The sequence below is a fragment of the Thalassophryne amazonica genome, chromosome 15, assembly GCF_902500255.1.
Source record: "Thalassophryne amazonica chromosome 15, fThaAma1.1, whole genome shotgun sequence".
Taxonomy (NCBI): domain Eukaryota; kingdom Metazoa; phylum Chordata; class Actinopteri; order Batrachoidiformes; family Batrachoididae; genus Thalassophryne; species Thalassophryne amazonica.
Genome location: NC_047117.1, coordinates 97,093,263 through 97,109,635, shown reverse-complemented (window position 1 = coordinate 97,109,635; position 16,373 = coordinate 97,093,263). Strand labels below are relative to the sequence as shown.

The following is a 16,373-nucleotide window of genomic DNA, read 5'->3' as shown; positions in this document are numbered from 1 at the left end:
CCCACTTCCTGTGTGGATTTACCCCTGGCTTGTGTCAGAAGAAGACTGGATAACATTTATTTATGCAGAAAACAACCAGATCGACAGGTAAGAAAGTTTTATCAGTATTTTTTACATTGTCATCCTCAGAAAGAGACTTTAGATGCTTTTTCATTTGCACATGACAGATCAGATGAGTTAGCAAGGAGACACACACAGCGGCACAGAGTTTTAAAGAAAAAAAGTGTAAAAAATGTCTTTGTAAAACCATAGCTCTGAGCATCACTGTCCTTTGAGAGACAACAGTTTTTCAACTATGCTCACAGCTCGCTGAAAGTGGGTGAAGTGGGCAGATCGGTCGAACCCCAACCTCCCCCTGCTCTTGGGCCAGTTTGAATGCTGCAATCAATCGAACAAAATGCCTTGCAGACTTAGACGACTTCATCCCACCAGGGGCAATTAGTTTCAGCAGCTTGCGTACTGGCACACAAAACACAATAACCACCCAATACAGAAAAACACAGAAAATAAGTTAGCCAAAAAAATAAATACATAAAATAGAATAAAAGAAAATACTTTGGGATACAGTGTCAGTACAACCATCTAAATATATATACACTCAACAAAAATATAAACGCAACACTTTTGGTTTTGCTCCCATTTTGTATGAGATGAACTCAAAGATGTAAAACTTTCCACATACACAATATCACCATTTCCCTCAAATATTGTTCACAAACCAGTCTAAATCTGTGATAGTGAGCACTTCTCCTTTGCTGAGATAATCCATCCCACCTCACAGGTGTGCCATATCAAGATGCTGATTAGACACCATGATTAGTGCACAGGTGTGCCTTAGACTGTCCACAATAAAAGGCCACTCTGAAAGGTGCAGTTTTGTTTTATTGGGGGGGGGGGGGGGGGGATACCAGTCAGTATCTGGTGTGATCACCATTTGCCTCATGCAGTGCAACACATCTCCTTCGCATAGAGTTGATCAGGTTGTCAATTGTGGCCTGTGGAATGTTGGTCCACTCCTCTTCACTGGCTGTACGAAGTTGCTGGATATTGGCAGGAACTGGTACACGCTGTCGTATACGCGGGTCCACAGCATCCCAAACATGCTCAATGGGTGACATGTCCGGTGAGTATGCCGGCCATGCAAGAACTGGGACATTTTCAGCTTCCAAGAATTGTGTACAGATCCTTGCAACATGGGGCCGTGCATTATCCTGCTGCAACATGAGGTGATGTTCTTGGATGTATGGCACAACAATGGGCCTCAGGATCTCGTCACGGTATCTCTGTGCATTCAAAATGCCATCAATAAAATGCACCTGTGTTCTTCGTCCATAACAGACGCCTGCCCATACCATAACCCCACCGCCACCATGGGCCACTCGATCCACAACATTGACATCAGAAAACACCGCTCACCCACACGACGCCACACACGCTGTCTGCCATCTGCCCTGAACAGTGTGAACCAGGATTCATCCATGAAGAGAACACCTCTCCAACGTGCCAAACGCCAGCGAATGTGAGCATTTGCCCACTCAAGTCGGTTACGACGACGAACTGGAGTCAGGTCGAGACCCCGATGAGGACGACGAGCATGCAGATGAGCTTCCCTGAGACGGTTTCTGACAGTTTGTGCAGAAATTCTTTGGTTATGCAAACCGATTGTTTCAGCAACTGTCCGAGTGGCTGGTCTCAGACGATCTTGGAGGTGAACATGCTGGATGTTGAGGTCCTGGGCTGGTGTGGTTACACGTGATCTGCGGTTGTGAGGCTGGTTGGATGTACTGCCAAATTCTCTGAAACGCCTTTGGAGACGGCTTATGGTAGAGAAATGAACATTCAATACACAAACAACAGCTCTGGTTGACATTCCTGCTGTCAGCATGCCAATTGCACGCTCCCTCAAATCTTGCGACATCTGTGGCATTGTGCTGTGTGATAAAACTGCACCTTTCAGAGTGGCCTTTTATTGTGGGCAGTCTAAGGCACACCTGTGCACTAATCATGGTGTCTAATCAGCATCTTGATATGGCACACCTGTGAGGTGGGATGGATTATCTCAGCAAAGGAGAAGTGCTCACTATCACAGATTTAGACTGGTTTGTGAACAATATTTGAGGGAAATGGTGATATTGTGTATGTGGAAAAAGTTTTAGATCTTTGAGTTCATCTCATACAAAATGGGAGCAAAACCAAAAGTGTTGCGTTTATATTTTTGTTGAGTGCATATATATATATATATATATATATATATATATATATATATATACACACACACACATATGCATACACACATACATACATATATAGACCCTACAAAGAGTTTAAGAGACGAATAGCAGAGGGAATAAAAGATTTTAACAACCGGTTCGTCCTGCAGACAGGTGAAACATAACGACAACCTGAAGGCAACAGGGAAAATTCACCTGCCAGCACGTGACCAGGAGAAGACAAAATACAATTTGCCTTCCTCAAAATTTGCTGGTCACAAAAACTGGTTAGATCCCTAAATTTCACTCTAGTGATCTTTGAACATATTTTTATAATACTATACAAACTTTTTATCTTTCAGTGCAAGGTTGGGAAACCAGCAGATGAAAGAGAAACACAGGAGACTTTCAATAAAGGATTGATAAAAACGACACATAATAACAGGACTGACAGAGAAAGAGTTGTTTGCGGAGGAGGTAGACTCTCTGTTGCCCTCGCTTCACAATATCTGCAGTATTCACATCAAATTTCAGCTTCTCATCAAAAAAGGTGCCTAGGTATTTATATGCAGGAACTCTTTCCACAGCTTTGCCATGAATGATGCTGTCTGTAGCTAACCTTTTATTATGTCTAAAATCAATTATGAGCTCCTTCGTTTTAGACACATTTAGGTCTAAATAGTTTATGTCACACCATGAGACAAAATCATCAAGGGCCTCCCCGTGTCCTGATTCAGCTCCCTGAAGAAGGGACAGTAGAGCAGTATCGTCAGAAAACTTGACTAGGTAGCTGCCTTGCCTAATGCTTCTGCATTCATCTGTGTATAAAATAAAAAGTAGGGGGGAAAGGACACAGCCCTGTGGTGAACCGGTGGACAAAGCTAAGGAGTCTGAAACACAACCGTTTACACAAACCCTCTGCTTCCTGTTAGTTAAAAAAAATCTGACAACCATAAAACAATCTGGAGGGGCAATTTAAAATCACACATCAGCCTCTTAAGTAAAAGATGCGGCTGCATCAAATTAAAAGCCGAAGACAAATCAGCAAATAAAAGCCGAGCATGGGCTTGAGGTTTTTCCAAATGGCTGTAGAGGCAATTAAGGATAAAAAGCTTGGCATCCTCTACACCTTTACCTGCCTGATAAGCAAACTGGAGTGGGTCAATGTTCCTCTCCATATCTGAAATTATCATATTCTTCATAATTTTCTCAAAGACCTTCATACACAGTGACGTAAGTGCTACAGGTCTAAAATCATTAAACTGTTTGGGGAATTAATTTTTCAGAACAGGGATTATGAATGAAGATTTCCATAAATCAGGTACTTGGCCACAGCTAAGTGACCTCTGAAAGATGTGATGGAGGACACTGCTAAGTTGGTCAGCACAACACCGTAGGGGCATCCACAAATTCCATCTGGACCACAGGACTTTTACATTAACCCTCTTCAGGAGATTGTTTACACTTTCCTCACTGATGACTATACTACAGTCAGTAGCAGAGGGAATACTCTCAAGAGACAATTCATCTGCTAAATCATAGTTCTCGAACCGGGAGTAAAAACGATTAAAAGCATTTGGCAGATCTTCATTGCTCCCCTCTATTCTAATTGGTGCTCTGTTATTTTCCTGTTGAACATTAGTGACTGAGGACATAGATTTGATGCCTCTCCAGGCCGCCCGCAGATCACCACTACTATACTTATGTTCTACCTTGTCTTTATAAGCTCTTTTGGCTTTCTGAATTTCATTCTTAACCTCTTTATTAATTTCTTTCCTTTCCTGATTATTCCCTATATAAAAAATTATTTTCTTCTTATTTAGGACATTCTTTAAGTTTTTAGTAACCCATGGTTTATTGTTAGGATAAACAATGATGTTCTTCTGGGGAATATTAGTGTCAACACAGAAAGATATATAGGAGGAGACAGTCTGTGTCAGTTCATTCAGGTCAGAACATGAATCATAAAAGACCTCCCACGCTGTACATTCAAAACAAGCTTTCAAACTGTCCATACAGTCCTCTGACCAACACTTCACTGTTTTTATGGTCTGCTCACGTCGTTTACAGACTGGCCTGTAAGTCGGCAAAAGAAGGACACTATGATACGAAGCTCCAAAGGAAGGCATACTAATGGACCTGTAAGCTTTGGCTACTGAGCCATAGCATAGGTCAACAGTGGAGTTCTTCATAGTTGTTGGACAGGTGACATACTGCTCATATATCCTCAGTATTTTGTCCATTCGACAGTGATTAAAGTCCCCTAAAATAAATTTAGGAGCATCAGGGGGAAATCGCGTTCAATGTATTATTCACGTCTTCGATCAGCTGACAAGCTGCCGTGATGTCAGCTCTTGGATGAATGTAAACAAGGGAGAAGAACAGCTGAGGGAACTCCCTTGGCAGGCAAAAGGGGCGAAGTGAAATACACAAAAGCTCAATATCCGAGGTGCATATTCTCTTCCGCACCACAACAGTCTTACAATATCTCTCATTAATATAAAAACATACCCCACCTCCTTTAGACTTGTTTGTGATGAGAGAAGAGCGGTCGAGATGAATAGAGAGGCCGAAGCCAGTTATATGAAGATCCTCATTCTTGTCTCGTTCTCCCAACCACGTTTCGGTGAACACGAGCAGACAGGTCTCTCTAAACTCGCGTTTCTACCTTGCGTAAATCTCAAACTTGGCCCTCTTATTCCGAATGGACTGGACATTGGAAAGAAGGACTGTTGGGAGAGGTGAAAGCTGGCATCTATCACCCAGCCTGGCTCTTCTCAGCCGACGCTGAACGCCGCCCCTCCTCCCTCTTTTATTCCGGCATTTCCTCGGCACAAATCCACTTACTGTAGCATTAAAAGTCCTGCATGGTAAGCAGGGGGAATATGAGAATTCCGGACCTATTGCTGGTGAACGGAGAGACAGTAGGAGTTCCCGGCTGTAGGTGATCCTACCAGCATTCACGTCTCCACCATCTTGGTGGCCGCTAATACCTTGACACACCAGAGTCCAGAGAGTGACGAAAATCCCGATATAGACCCCCTTCATAGTTCAACGTAATTCCACTTGAAGTCCCAGGCATTAAATGTTAAAAGCGTGAAAAGAGAGAAACATCAAAACACGCAACAGTCAGACAACAAACAACGCCGCAGCAAGCTGCACAGTGTCACACAGGTGAGTGAGCACCACTGATTCTTAACTTGGGATATGAATTGGAAACCACGATCTGACACAATGTCCAATGGACAGACAGACAGAAGATGTGGTAGACTAGGAGGTCTGTGGTCTTTCAGGCTGTGGGGAACTTGGAGAGGGGGACAAAGTGTGCCAATTTGGAGAATCATGATCACCATGTGCAAGTTGGATGGTGGGAATCCAGTGATGAAGTCCATAAATGGTAAATGGACTGCATTTATATAGCGCTTTTCCATCTGCATCAGACGCTCAAAGCGCTTTACAATGCCTCACATTCACACTGATGTCAGGGTGCTGCCACACAAGGCGCTCACTACACACCGGGAGCAACTAGGGGATTAAGGACCTTGCCCAAGGGCCCTTAGTGATTTTCCAGTTAGGCTGAGATTTGAACCAAGGATCCTCTGGTCTCAAGCCCCACAGTTTAACCACTAGACCATCACCTCCCCTATACATCACCTCCCCTGGTCTCCATACAAATGTGAGACCAGGGACGATGTGGAATCAGGAGTTGTCAGAGAAGACCATTGTGGGTTGGTGAGATGACTTGCTTCTGGCACAAACACAACAGGATAACACAAAAGCTATGCAGTCCACAGCCATGGAAGGCCATCAAAAATGTCTCTTGATAGTGTCTAAAGTCCGGTTAACTCCAGGATGACAGATGAGTTTCGATGAGTGATAGAACTGCAATACCTGGGAGACAACGGGTGGAGGAACACAGAGTCAGCCTGGTTCCCCACCTGGGTCTGGATGTTGTCCCTGAGCATCCAGGATATGCTGTTTGATCTCCCAGGTGAGGTTCCCCACAATGATGGATGTTGGCAGAATGTTGTCCGGGGTTCTGGGGTCCATGCCGGTGGAGAACTGTCAGGAAAGGGCGTTTGGTTTGGTGTTTTTGGATCAAGGTCTGTAGGTGAAGGAAAAGATAAAAAGTCCAAAAACAAAGTCCACCTGGCTTGATGAGCATTGACTCTCTTTGCATTCTGTACGTATGTGAGGTTCTTGTGATCAGTCTGAACGATGAATGGTATTGCAGACCCCTTCAACCAGTGAAGCCTCTCTTCCAAGGCCTCCTTGATGGCTAACGGTTCCCAGTTGCCAACATCATAATTTATCTCAGCTGGGGACAGGTGGTGTGAAAAGAACATACATGGATGTAATCGGTTATCCAAGCTGCTCTGGGAAAGGTCCACCACAATCTCGCTATCAGAGGCATTGACCTCCACATTGAACTGGTGATCAGGGTCCGGCTGAAAGAGTATGGGAGCAGTGGTGAACAGGTGTTTTAGGTATGTGAAGGCCTGAGCGGCAGCACATATCCAACTAAATTTTGAAATGTTCAAAAAAATTTTCACACATAAATGTCATGCTATGTGGCGCAATCTAATCGGCAAACACAATGTGCAGGTCGTCAAGTGGAGTAAAGAAGAAGTGAACAGATCGAGTGGTGATGTCAGCAGATCGCATCAGAATGCAGTTTGTCTGAAGGATTATAACAAGAAGTTAAATCTGTCATAAACATACTTTAACAGCTGCACACACAACTGTTCTACCAAGCCATGACAATGTAAACATGACAAATAATTACCCTTTCAGAAGGCTCAAAATGCTTTCTGCAGCTTGTTAGGCGTGTGCGTGCGAATGGCTGGAGCGGTCCTCTGTGATTCAGGAAGTGATTACAGCCATTTTCAACGGCCAATTTGCAGAGAAAATAATTAATCCGACATAAAAAAATAATTTTATATACACAGTGCCCAGCGCAGAGCGTGTGGCAGCCGGTAGAACAAAGAACGGCATCCAGCTTTGATCACAGCAGGTGGGATCATCACAACGACATGTGGGCTAATGCATGAATCAAAGACATGCTCATGTCAGGGGGGCCTTAAAGCCCCTTACACACCGGTCCTGCTTCGAGTTTCATGTGGCGTCATGACAATGCAGGAATGTCTGTGTCAAGTGCGCGCAGCAGGGGGGCAGAGAGGAGGTGAGGACGTGACGACGCAGGAATGTCTGCTTCAAGTGCGCGCAGCAGGGGGCAGAGAGGAGGTGAGGATGTGACGACGCAGGAATGTCTGCATCAAGTGCGCACAGCGGGGGGCAGAGAGGAGGTGAGGACGTTGAGGAGGACCTGCAGACAGACACTGCTGCAGCCAGTCTGTGTGCGCTCTGATTTCTCTTCTAGTTTCTGTCTTGTGCTGAGCTGCAGGTCTGCGCTCTGAGTTCTGTTATAGTTTATCATTGTTCCTGTGACCGGGAGCTGCAGGTGGCTTTCACGTGTTCGCATGCGTGCGAACTGTCCGTGAGTGGACATGGAGATGTCCGGAGTTTATACTGGATGTGGACATGTCCTGTCTCTGGCGGTCAGTGCGTGAGAAGGAATTATTTATGGACTTTAACAGTCGGAGAGAACTTGACAAGGGGAGCGCAATGAGCTGCAGTCAGGCTGTAATCTGAGCATTTTTTTTTTCTTTTAATTGTTCACATGTGCGGTGTAGTTTTACTGCATTGTGTACATGGTATAAAAGGTTTGTGTCAACAACCCTGCATGATTTATAGCTCGAGAACAATGGAACACAGCAGGAATCATAAATTGGCGTTGGGTAACGTATTGTGTGGGTGTGGCATCCAGTCACGTTGAGTGCCGTCGCATTGCCTGGACTTGCGTTGAAACCACTTCCTTTCTGCGTCCTGTGCTCAACGCAGAAAAAAAACATTAAACATATTTAATTTTTGGCATCCGATTTGCTTCGTCCTTTGCAGTGTTGTGGCGTTGAGCTACACCGTCTCAGCACTAGGTAGCAACCACGTGGCGTTGTCATGACGCCGCACGACGCAACTTGAAGTGGGCCCAGTGTGAAAGGGGGGTTAAGAATGAAACCGATGGCAAATGAAAAGCACACTTTTCTGCACAGACGAACAGCCAGCTCTCCCACAGCCGCTGGAGTTCCTCTAAGTTTTTGAAGAAGATGAGGATGTCATCTAAATACAGTGAGGAAAATAAGTATTTGAACACCCTGCGATTTTGCAAGTTCTCCCTCTTAGAAATCATTAAGGGATCTGAAATTATCATCTTAGGTGCATGTCCACTGTGAGACATAATTTAAAAAAATAAATCCGGAAATCACAATGTATGATTTTTACCTGTATTAATTGCACCTGTTTGAACTTGTTACCTGTATAAAAGACACCTGTTCACACACTCAATCAATCACACTCCAACCTGTCCACCATAGCCAAGACCAAAGAGCTGTCTAAGGACACCAGGGACAAAACTGTAGACCTGCACAAGGCTGGGGTGGACTACAGGACAACAGGCAAGCAGCTTGGTAGAAGACAACAACTGTTATGATTATTTATTAGAAAGTGGAAGAAACACAAGATGACTGTCAATCTCCCTCAGCCTGGGATTCCATGCAAGATCTCACTTTGTGGGATAAGGATGATTCTGAGAAAGCTCAGAACTACACAGAAGGACCTGGTCAATGACCTGAAGAGAGCTGGGACCACAGTCACAAAGATTACTTTAGTAACACATGATGCTGTCATGGTTTAAAATCCTGCAGGGCAGCAAGGTCCCCCTGCTCAAGCCAGCACATGTCCAGGCCCGTTTGAAGTTCACCAGTGACCATCTGGATGGTCCAGAGGAGGCATGGGAGAAGGTCATGTGGTCAGATGAGACCAGAATAGAGCTTTTTGGAATCAACTTCACTTACCATGTTTAGAGAATGAGAACCACCCCAAGAAAACCATCCCAACCGTGAAGCATGGTGGTGGAAACATCATACTCTGGCGTGCTCTTCTGCAAAAGGGACAGGACGACTGCCCCGTATTGAAGGGAGGATGGATGGGGTCATGTATTGCCAGATTTTGGCAAACAACCTCCTTCCCTCAGTAAGAGCATTGAAGATGGGTCATGGCTGGGTCTTCCAGCATGACAATGACCCCAAACACACAGCCAGGGCAACTAAGGAGGGGCTCCGTAAGAAGCATTTCAAGGTCCTGGAGTAGCCTGGCCAGTCTCCAGACCTGAACTCAATAGAAAATCTTTGGAGGGAGCTGAAACTCCAAACCTGAAAGATTTGGAGAAGATCTGTATGGAGGAGTGGACCAAAATCCCTGCTGCAGTGTGTGAAAACCTGGTGGAAAAACTACAGGAAACGTTTGACCTCTGTAATTGCAAACAACAGCTACTGTACCAAATATTAACATTGATCAAATACTTATTTGCAGCAGTAACATACAAATAAATTAAAAAAAAAATCATTAGGGGTGGGCAAACATAAAAAATCTTAATCGCATTAACTCAGTGACTTTCTGTGATTAATCATGATTAATCGCATGGTATATGTGAAACCCAAAAATGAATTCAAAAGCCGCTTAAAAGCAGTTTTATTTGAAAATGTAAATGAACATTGCATAAATTTGAGAATGTAAATTTCAACTGAAACACACTAATGAAATCAAATATAAAACCACTGGCAGGTCATTTGTTATCCTGTTTCATATCAAAATAATGTTCATGTCCATGACTAAATGTACTAAAACAAATACGTCAGAATTGTACACATACCACAATTTGATATGTGTACAATTGTGATGTATTTGTTTTAGTATATTTAGATTTTGTTGTGATTTGGCACTTTATAAGCTGATTAAATTGAATTGAAATTGAACATTTTATTGAGTCTTAAAGTAAATAAATATGAATTTGGTCACTGGATCCTTAAACTTTGTACATAATGAACTCTACATGGTGAATCCTTGATCTCTGGACATAAATAGGAATAAACAAAATCTGTAGTTTTTGTCAAAAGCATTTCCTTTCAGACATTGGCATGAATGTGTTTCCATATATCTGAGCTGAGCTTACAGCTGCTGTGCTTCACTTCAGGATGGAATTTGAAAAGAAAATACAGCACGTTTCATTTTGGGAGGAAAAAAAAAACCTTTTAGTCGACTGTAGTTTCTTGTCTGTATTACATTTGGAAAGAGGTGTCACTTTATTTAAAGCGGCGATTCATTTTGAAGTTATTGATTCCGACCGGACTCTGTCTCAGCCGCGCAGCGTTTCGAGCTGTGTGAACGGAACGGAGGACGATTCTCGTTTCTTGACAGCAACAAGACAAGAGTCCCAGTTAGTGACTTTAATCCACACAAAAGTGACTGACGATATTTTAATGGTTTTGCGAGGGGTTAAGAAGCGGCTTGCCGTTTCTGAAGAGCAGTGAATCAAAGAACCAACGAGCTACTAGATCGAAGCATTGCTTCAGTGGTTCATGGTTTCAAAGTGGAGCCGTGCTGCAGAAATAGTTTATTACAGACCAAACCCTGAATATCTGACTTTATTTGTACGTCCGTATGACTGAAACTCAAAAAATCCGACTATAGGTTGACATGAAAACCACCGAAAAGCTGTGTTCACCGCGGGGACACGTTCGGCTATCGGAGATTATTCAAGATTTTTTTTTTTTTTTTACCGATGACGAACGATGTGTAAAATCGGTCCAAACCGGTCTGGATCCGGGCCTGATCCTGTAGAACTTTGTACCGAAAATGTCCATTCAAAAGTTCGGCGTCTTTCTGCATTTTGTTTTGTTGTGCATTGCATAGCCTGTACTTTTCTTGATCCTCCTGTCGTTTTCTGTGTGAACTCAGCTATCAGCAGGAAGCAGCAGCATTAAGCTTGCCCCCGACTGACGCTTTCAAAATAAAAGGCAACAAGCAACAGTCATAAAAGGCTAAAAAAAACAAACAAACAAACAAACAAAAAAAAACCACAGCGTTAAGAGGAGGAACAAAATTGTCGGCGATAATGACCTCAATAATTAACGCAACGTTAGCGCGTTAACGTTGCCCAGCCCTAAAAATCATACATTGTGATTTCCGGAATTTTTTTTTAGATTATGTCTCTCACCGTGGACATGCACGTAAGATGAAAATTTCAGACACCTCCATGATTTCTAAGTGGGAGAACTTGCAAAATCACAGGGTGTTCAAATACTTATTTTCCTCACTGTAGATAAACACAAAGTGGTCCAGGAAATCGCATGGTACATCACTGACCAGGGCCTGGAAAAGTTGCCGGAGCGTTGGTAAGCCCAAAGGGCATTACCAGATATTTAAAATGAAACCAGAGGGCTCTTAAAGGCCGTCGTCCACTCATCGTCCTCCCTCATACGAACCAAATGACAGGCATTATGGAGGTCCTACTTGATGATTTACAGTTTTATTTCTTCATGTGAACTGTTACATCTTTCATGACGGATTTTTATTTATTCTTCTGCACAGCACTTTGGTTGAGTGTGGTTGTTTTAAAGTGCTTAACAAATAAAGTTGGTTGGTTAAAATAGAGGATCAGAGATATTGTTGAGGCAGGGCATGAATCCCAGTTGACAAAGAAGCAAAAACATGGAAGGGAAACAAAATCAGGACCAACAATACAACCAACAACAGCACAACGAAATCTGCAGCCTCACCATTAGATGGCATTATATCCTACACACTGTAGCTTTAAATAGACTTGTCACTTTGAAGCCAACACAAACAGCCAGTCAACTCCAACGTTCTGCTCAGTGACGTGTTTGATGTTTGTTTATTCAAGTCACATTTAAACAGACAGACAGTACGGTATTTTACCTGCGTAGAACATGATGTGATTACTAAAGATCCCCTCTAAAATGTAAGCTGAGCCCTAAATCTTGCAAGGGGACACTGGGACCCAGGCACACTTTGACCAATCAGGGTGATGACACATTGCCTCATTCATCTTTAAGCCAAACAAACTATTTTAATGCGTGTGATTGGAAGGATGACAATGAAATAATCTGATGTGGAAATATTGAATTTCTTAGCAACTGTGAGTCTGCCAATAAATTAGTTTCTGTTGTGGTATTTGTATGAGAAAGCGTCATTAGTACTCTTTTGACTGGTTTCTGTTTACACTGTATATTAAACTGGTCAACAACAACAAAAACATTTTTTTTCTAGCATGGACTTTGAGAACTGATTTTGGATAATTTTGGGGTGCTGAAACCGAATCTGAGCTCAGATTTCTTCTGTCACATCACGTTTTTTGCAATCTGCATGTTCCGTATTGATGAATTACACAAAACTTGCTCATTCACTCACAAGTTTAACTCCACTAATCGCACAAAAGCAGCTTCAACAGCATCATTTTTAAACCAAGTTCATGAAATGTGAACTGTAATATACAAATAATGAATGTTAATGAGTTCAATGGCACAAACCGAATTAAATATTCTTACCATTGAAAGAATGTAAAAACATTCATTATTTGTTTTATATAACGGCTAAAATAGATGCTTGTCATTTGATATTTTATTAATTTATAAACAACAGAAAAGGGACTTACATTTTAGCGTGGTGCTTTGACATCAACAATCCAACAAGAACTTTAAATAGGAGACCAAAATGCCCTTCATGCCTCCAGACGGCTTACATCGGAGCGGATTTGTTTTGTGTGTGTGTGTTTGAACATTAAATATCTTGTCTTTGTGGTGTATTCAATTGAATATAGGCTGAAGAGGATTTGCAAATCATTGTATTCTGTTTATATTTACATTTTACACAACGTCCCAACTACATTGGAAATGGGGTTGTATTTCTTCATAACTGATGTAAATGCAGTTCAAGACATATTCAGTGGCACCTTCACCATCAGAGAGCCACGACCACAAAAGACTCCAAGCTGTCATTGATGTTAAACAGGGCAACACACGGTATTAAGAACAGGGGGATGTAAACTTTTGATCAGGGTCATTTGTAGTGCTGGGATAAAACATATGGCAGTGTTCTATACATTTTGACCCATCCACTGGGTAGCAGTGTGAATGATGCCCAGTTATATCACACGGTTGTTGATGAATCACAACTTAAACAGAATTTTCAGTTTTGCAAATGCCTTTTTATAACAAATACAAAAAATGACATTTTACAAATCCACATTTATTTGTGAAAACCAACACACACGTTAACTTGTGTGTTGGTTTTTTTTTTACATATAATGGATCAACCAATCAGTGATCAGAGGCTCAGTTTACCCATAATGCATTTTGGCATCTGTGTGTGTCAGTGTTCAAAATTTCAAAATTAGTGCATTATTTTAAAATTAAAAGATATGTGTTGTATTTTCACTTTGTACAAATGACAGACTTGACATTAATTTAGTTAAACTATCCGGATTAATTTGGTTTATAAATCAAAACCATAAGTCAAACCTGCTTTCCTTTTGAGGACTTCGGCCTCACGGCTCAACCACTGTATACTGTGAAGAGAAATGACTCTTCCTTATAGCAGTGGGCAGGGCACGCAACGACTGATGTGCTGGCTTGTTGGTTGTGTTGGGTTTGTGATCGTCTTTGATTCTAATCAGAAGCATTGGTGGTGCTTAAATTCAAAACCGGCTTGTCAGTAGCTGAGAGTGTACCAGAGACAATACTGAAAGTTAGCAGTTAGTGGTTAGCTATAGCTTCCGCTACATTTTTTGTGGTTTATCTATTTAGTGTTATAAAAGCTACCTTTTATAAAAGCTACTAACCACGAGTGGGAAAAAAAAAAAGTTTGTGTTATTCATATTGTCTGAAAATGGCCAAAAAAATTCTAATATTTTCTCAGGGTATGTAAACGTTTGCGCACAACTGTATCTGTTGCACATATGTGGCTTACCTCAGTTTTTCTTATTGCTTGTTTGTATTCTTAGACTTACTGTTTGTATCATTTTATCTTATTTTTAATCTTTTCAAGGTACCTGGCTGCTATGACAACTGAATTATGATTAATAAAGTTATCTATACTAGAGCCTGACCGCTATGGATTTTTTGAGGCCGATAACGATATTTGAATGAAAAAAAAAAATGCTGATAATTGATAAATCGGCTGATTTGCCGATAGACGATAAATCAGCCGATATATATATACGAGTATATTTTTTTAATGAATAAAATGTTCTTTTTTGGACCCTTAACAAAAAAGGTATGAGCTAAAAGCTGAAGCTTTGTCCTCATATTGATTAACTTTATAACAGAAAAGAATTTTCAAGTTCAAAAAATGCAAAAATGTAATTGGAGCAGTTAGGGGGCTATTCAAACGGGCCAACTAGTAAGATATCACTCCTGAAAACAATCTTTGCCATATCACGTGAGGTAAATCTGCCTTACGATTGGATTTTGGAAAACCATGTGACGGAGAACCAATTCCGATTGGACACTCACATTGCACACGTCATCACACATCTTCTATGAGGAGTACCAAGATGGCCGACGGTGGATCAAAAGTCCGCGGAGTTAACATTTCAGCAAAAAAAAAAAAAAAAAGTAAGTTTCTATCTCATATCATTAAAAAGTTATTTACAATTTAATAAAGCTTGGTCCCAACCGTCGTATACAACGGCGTCGGCCCCAAAGGGTTAATGGCGAACGGCAGTAATTTCCAGAACCCTTCGGGACGACCAGTGAATCTGAATGTTTCAACCTCTTAGCAGTAAATGAAAGTTTTTCATGCTAGAAATAAGGTCTACACAACGTGGGCTTAATAAAAAGCGTGACCGACGCAATGAAGCACATTTGACACATTACTACATAAACTGAGTTAATCAAACTGAGTTGAACTGAAATGGGAGAAATGTGGGGTGAATGTAATCGCAAAGTTATTACAAACAACATCCTTAAAAACTTACTTGTATGCTTTTGTCAGCTGATCAGTGCAGTGTGACGGGGAACTACGAGGGCCGGTGATGAACACATTTAAGTAAGGGTGTAAGCAGCTCTCAGTTGAATGGAGTCAGACCTCCATCTACTGGACAAACGGTGCAAGGACATTTTACATTGCCGACACAAACATTATTTCAGTAACTGTTCTGTTTGAGAAATTATCGGCATTCTATTGGCAAAATTTCAGCCGATAGTGAGTACTTTGAAAAGGGCTTATATCGGCTGATAATATTGGCTGGCTGATATATCCGTCGGGCTCTAATCTATACCACTTATGTTCCTGTGGGCATGCTGCTCAAAACAAGGTGTGGTAAGGTGCAGAGCTCATCTTCTGATACTGTGCACCTTATGCGGCATACACAGGTTCACAACACACATATTCTGCCTATATGTACTGTCACTGATCATCTGCAACTGATATTTTATGACAGTGAAGTCATATTGTTCTGTCTTTTACTGTATATGATAATTCACACTCAAAGTAGAACTGAAGTGACATTTATAACAAAATGATTTATTAAAACAATTCAAAATGCACCTGCAGTGTTTTGCATTTTGACTCTCGGTCAAATAAAATACTAGTCAGATTTCGTCAATGAAGTTTTTTTCAAAACTGTGAAAATCTCATCCCATGAGCTGAGTTTGACATATCTCAGCAAAAAGCAATCATTTGCAGTTCTCAGTGTGTGTGTGTGTGTGTGTGTACTTACAGCTCTCAAGCTGCATTTTACACAGCTGAGTGTCCATAGGAAAGAGTGTAAGATCCAATGGACATGACAGTGTCACTGACAGCCTTCAGACACAAAACAGAGAGAATTATTATTAAATAAAAGAAAATACTGAGAAAATGCGATGTTTTATCACTTTACTGTTAGACATGAATTAAACATCACATTAAGTGAGTCATTTATGAGCATCATTTGTAAGACTGTTTACAACCCATTTATTTCTAAGACATTTGGTTTCTTTACTCTGTTTCTATTAACATGCCACAAAGTAGAAATTAGAAAATGATGATGTTTAAATGAGCCATTTAAAGCAGCTCTTCCAGTCTAAGCATTTCAATGCTGCAGCTGAGCTGTAAATACCAGATTCTTACTGCGATATTTGTGAAGGCTTACAGTTTGTGTCGACACGTCTGCTGGTCACTGCATCGTAAGCATCAGACATTAGAATGAATATACAGTGCATCCAGAAAGGATTCACAGGGCTTCAAGTTTTCCACATTTTATGTTAC

General features: G+C 41.5%; 1 protein-coding gene across 2 annotated transcripts in view; it reads right to left on the bottom strand.

The window, feature by feature from the left end:
• Positions 1 to 16,373, bottom strand: part of LOC117526353 (glycine receptor subunit beta-like) — a 158,609-nt gene that overhangs the window by 83,237 nt on the left and 58,999 nt on the right. For both annotated transcript variants that reach the window (XM_034188419.1, XM_034188418.1), the window contains exon 6: positions 15,847 to 15,929. In XM_034188419.1, coding sequence (XP_034044310.1) covers positions 15,847 to 15,929 — 83 coding nt within the window. The remainder of the gene's footprint in view (positions 1 to 15,846; positions 15,930 to 16,373) is intronic.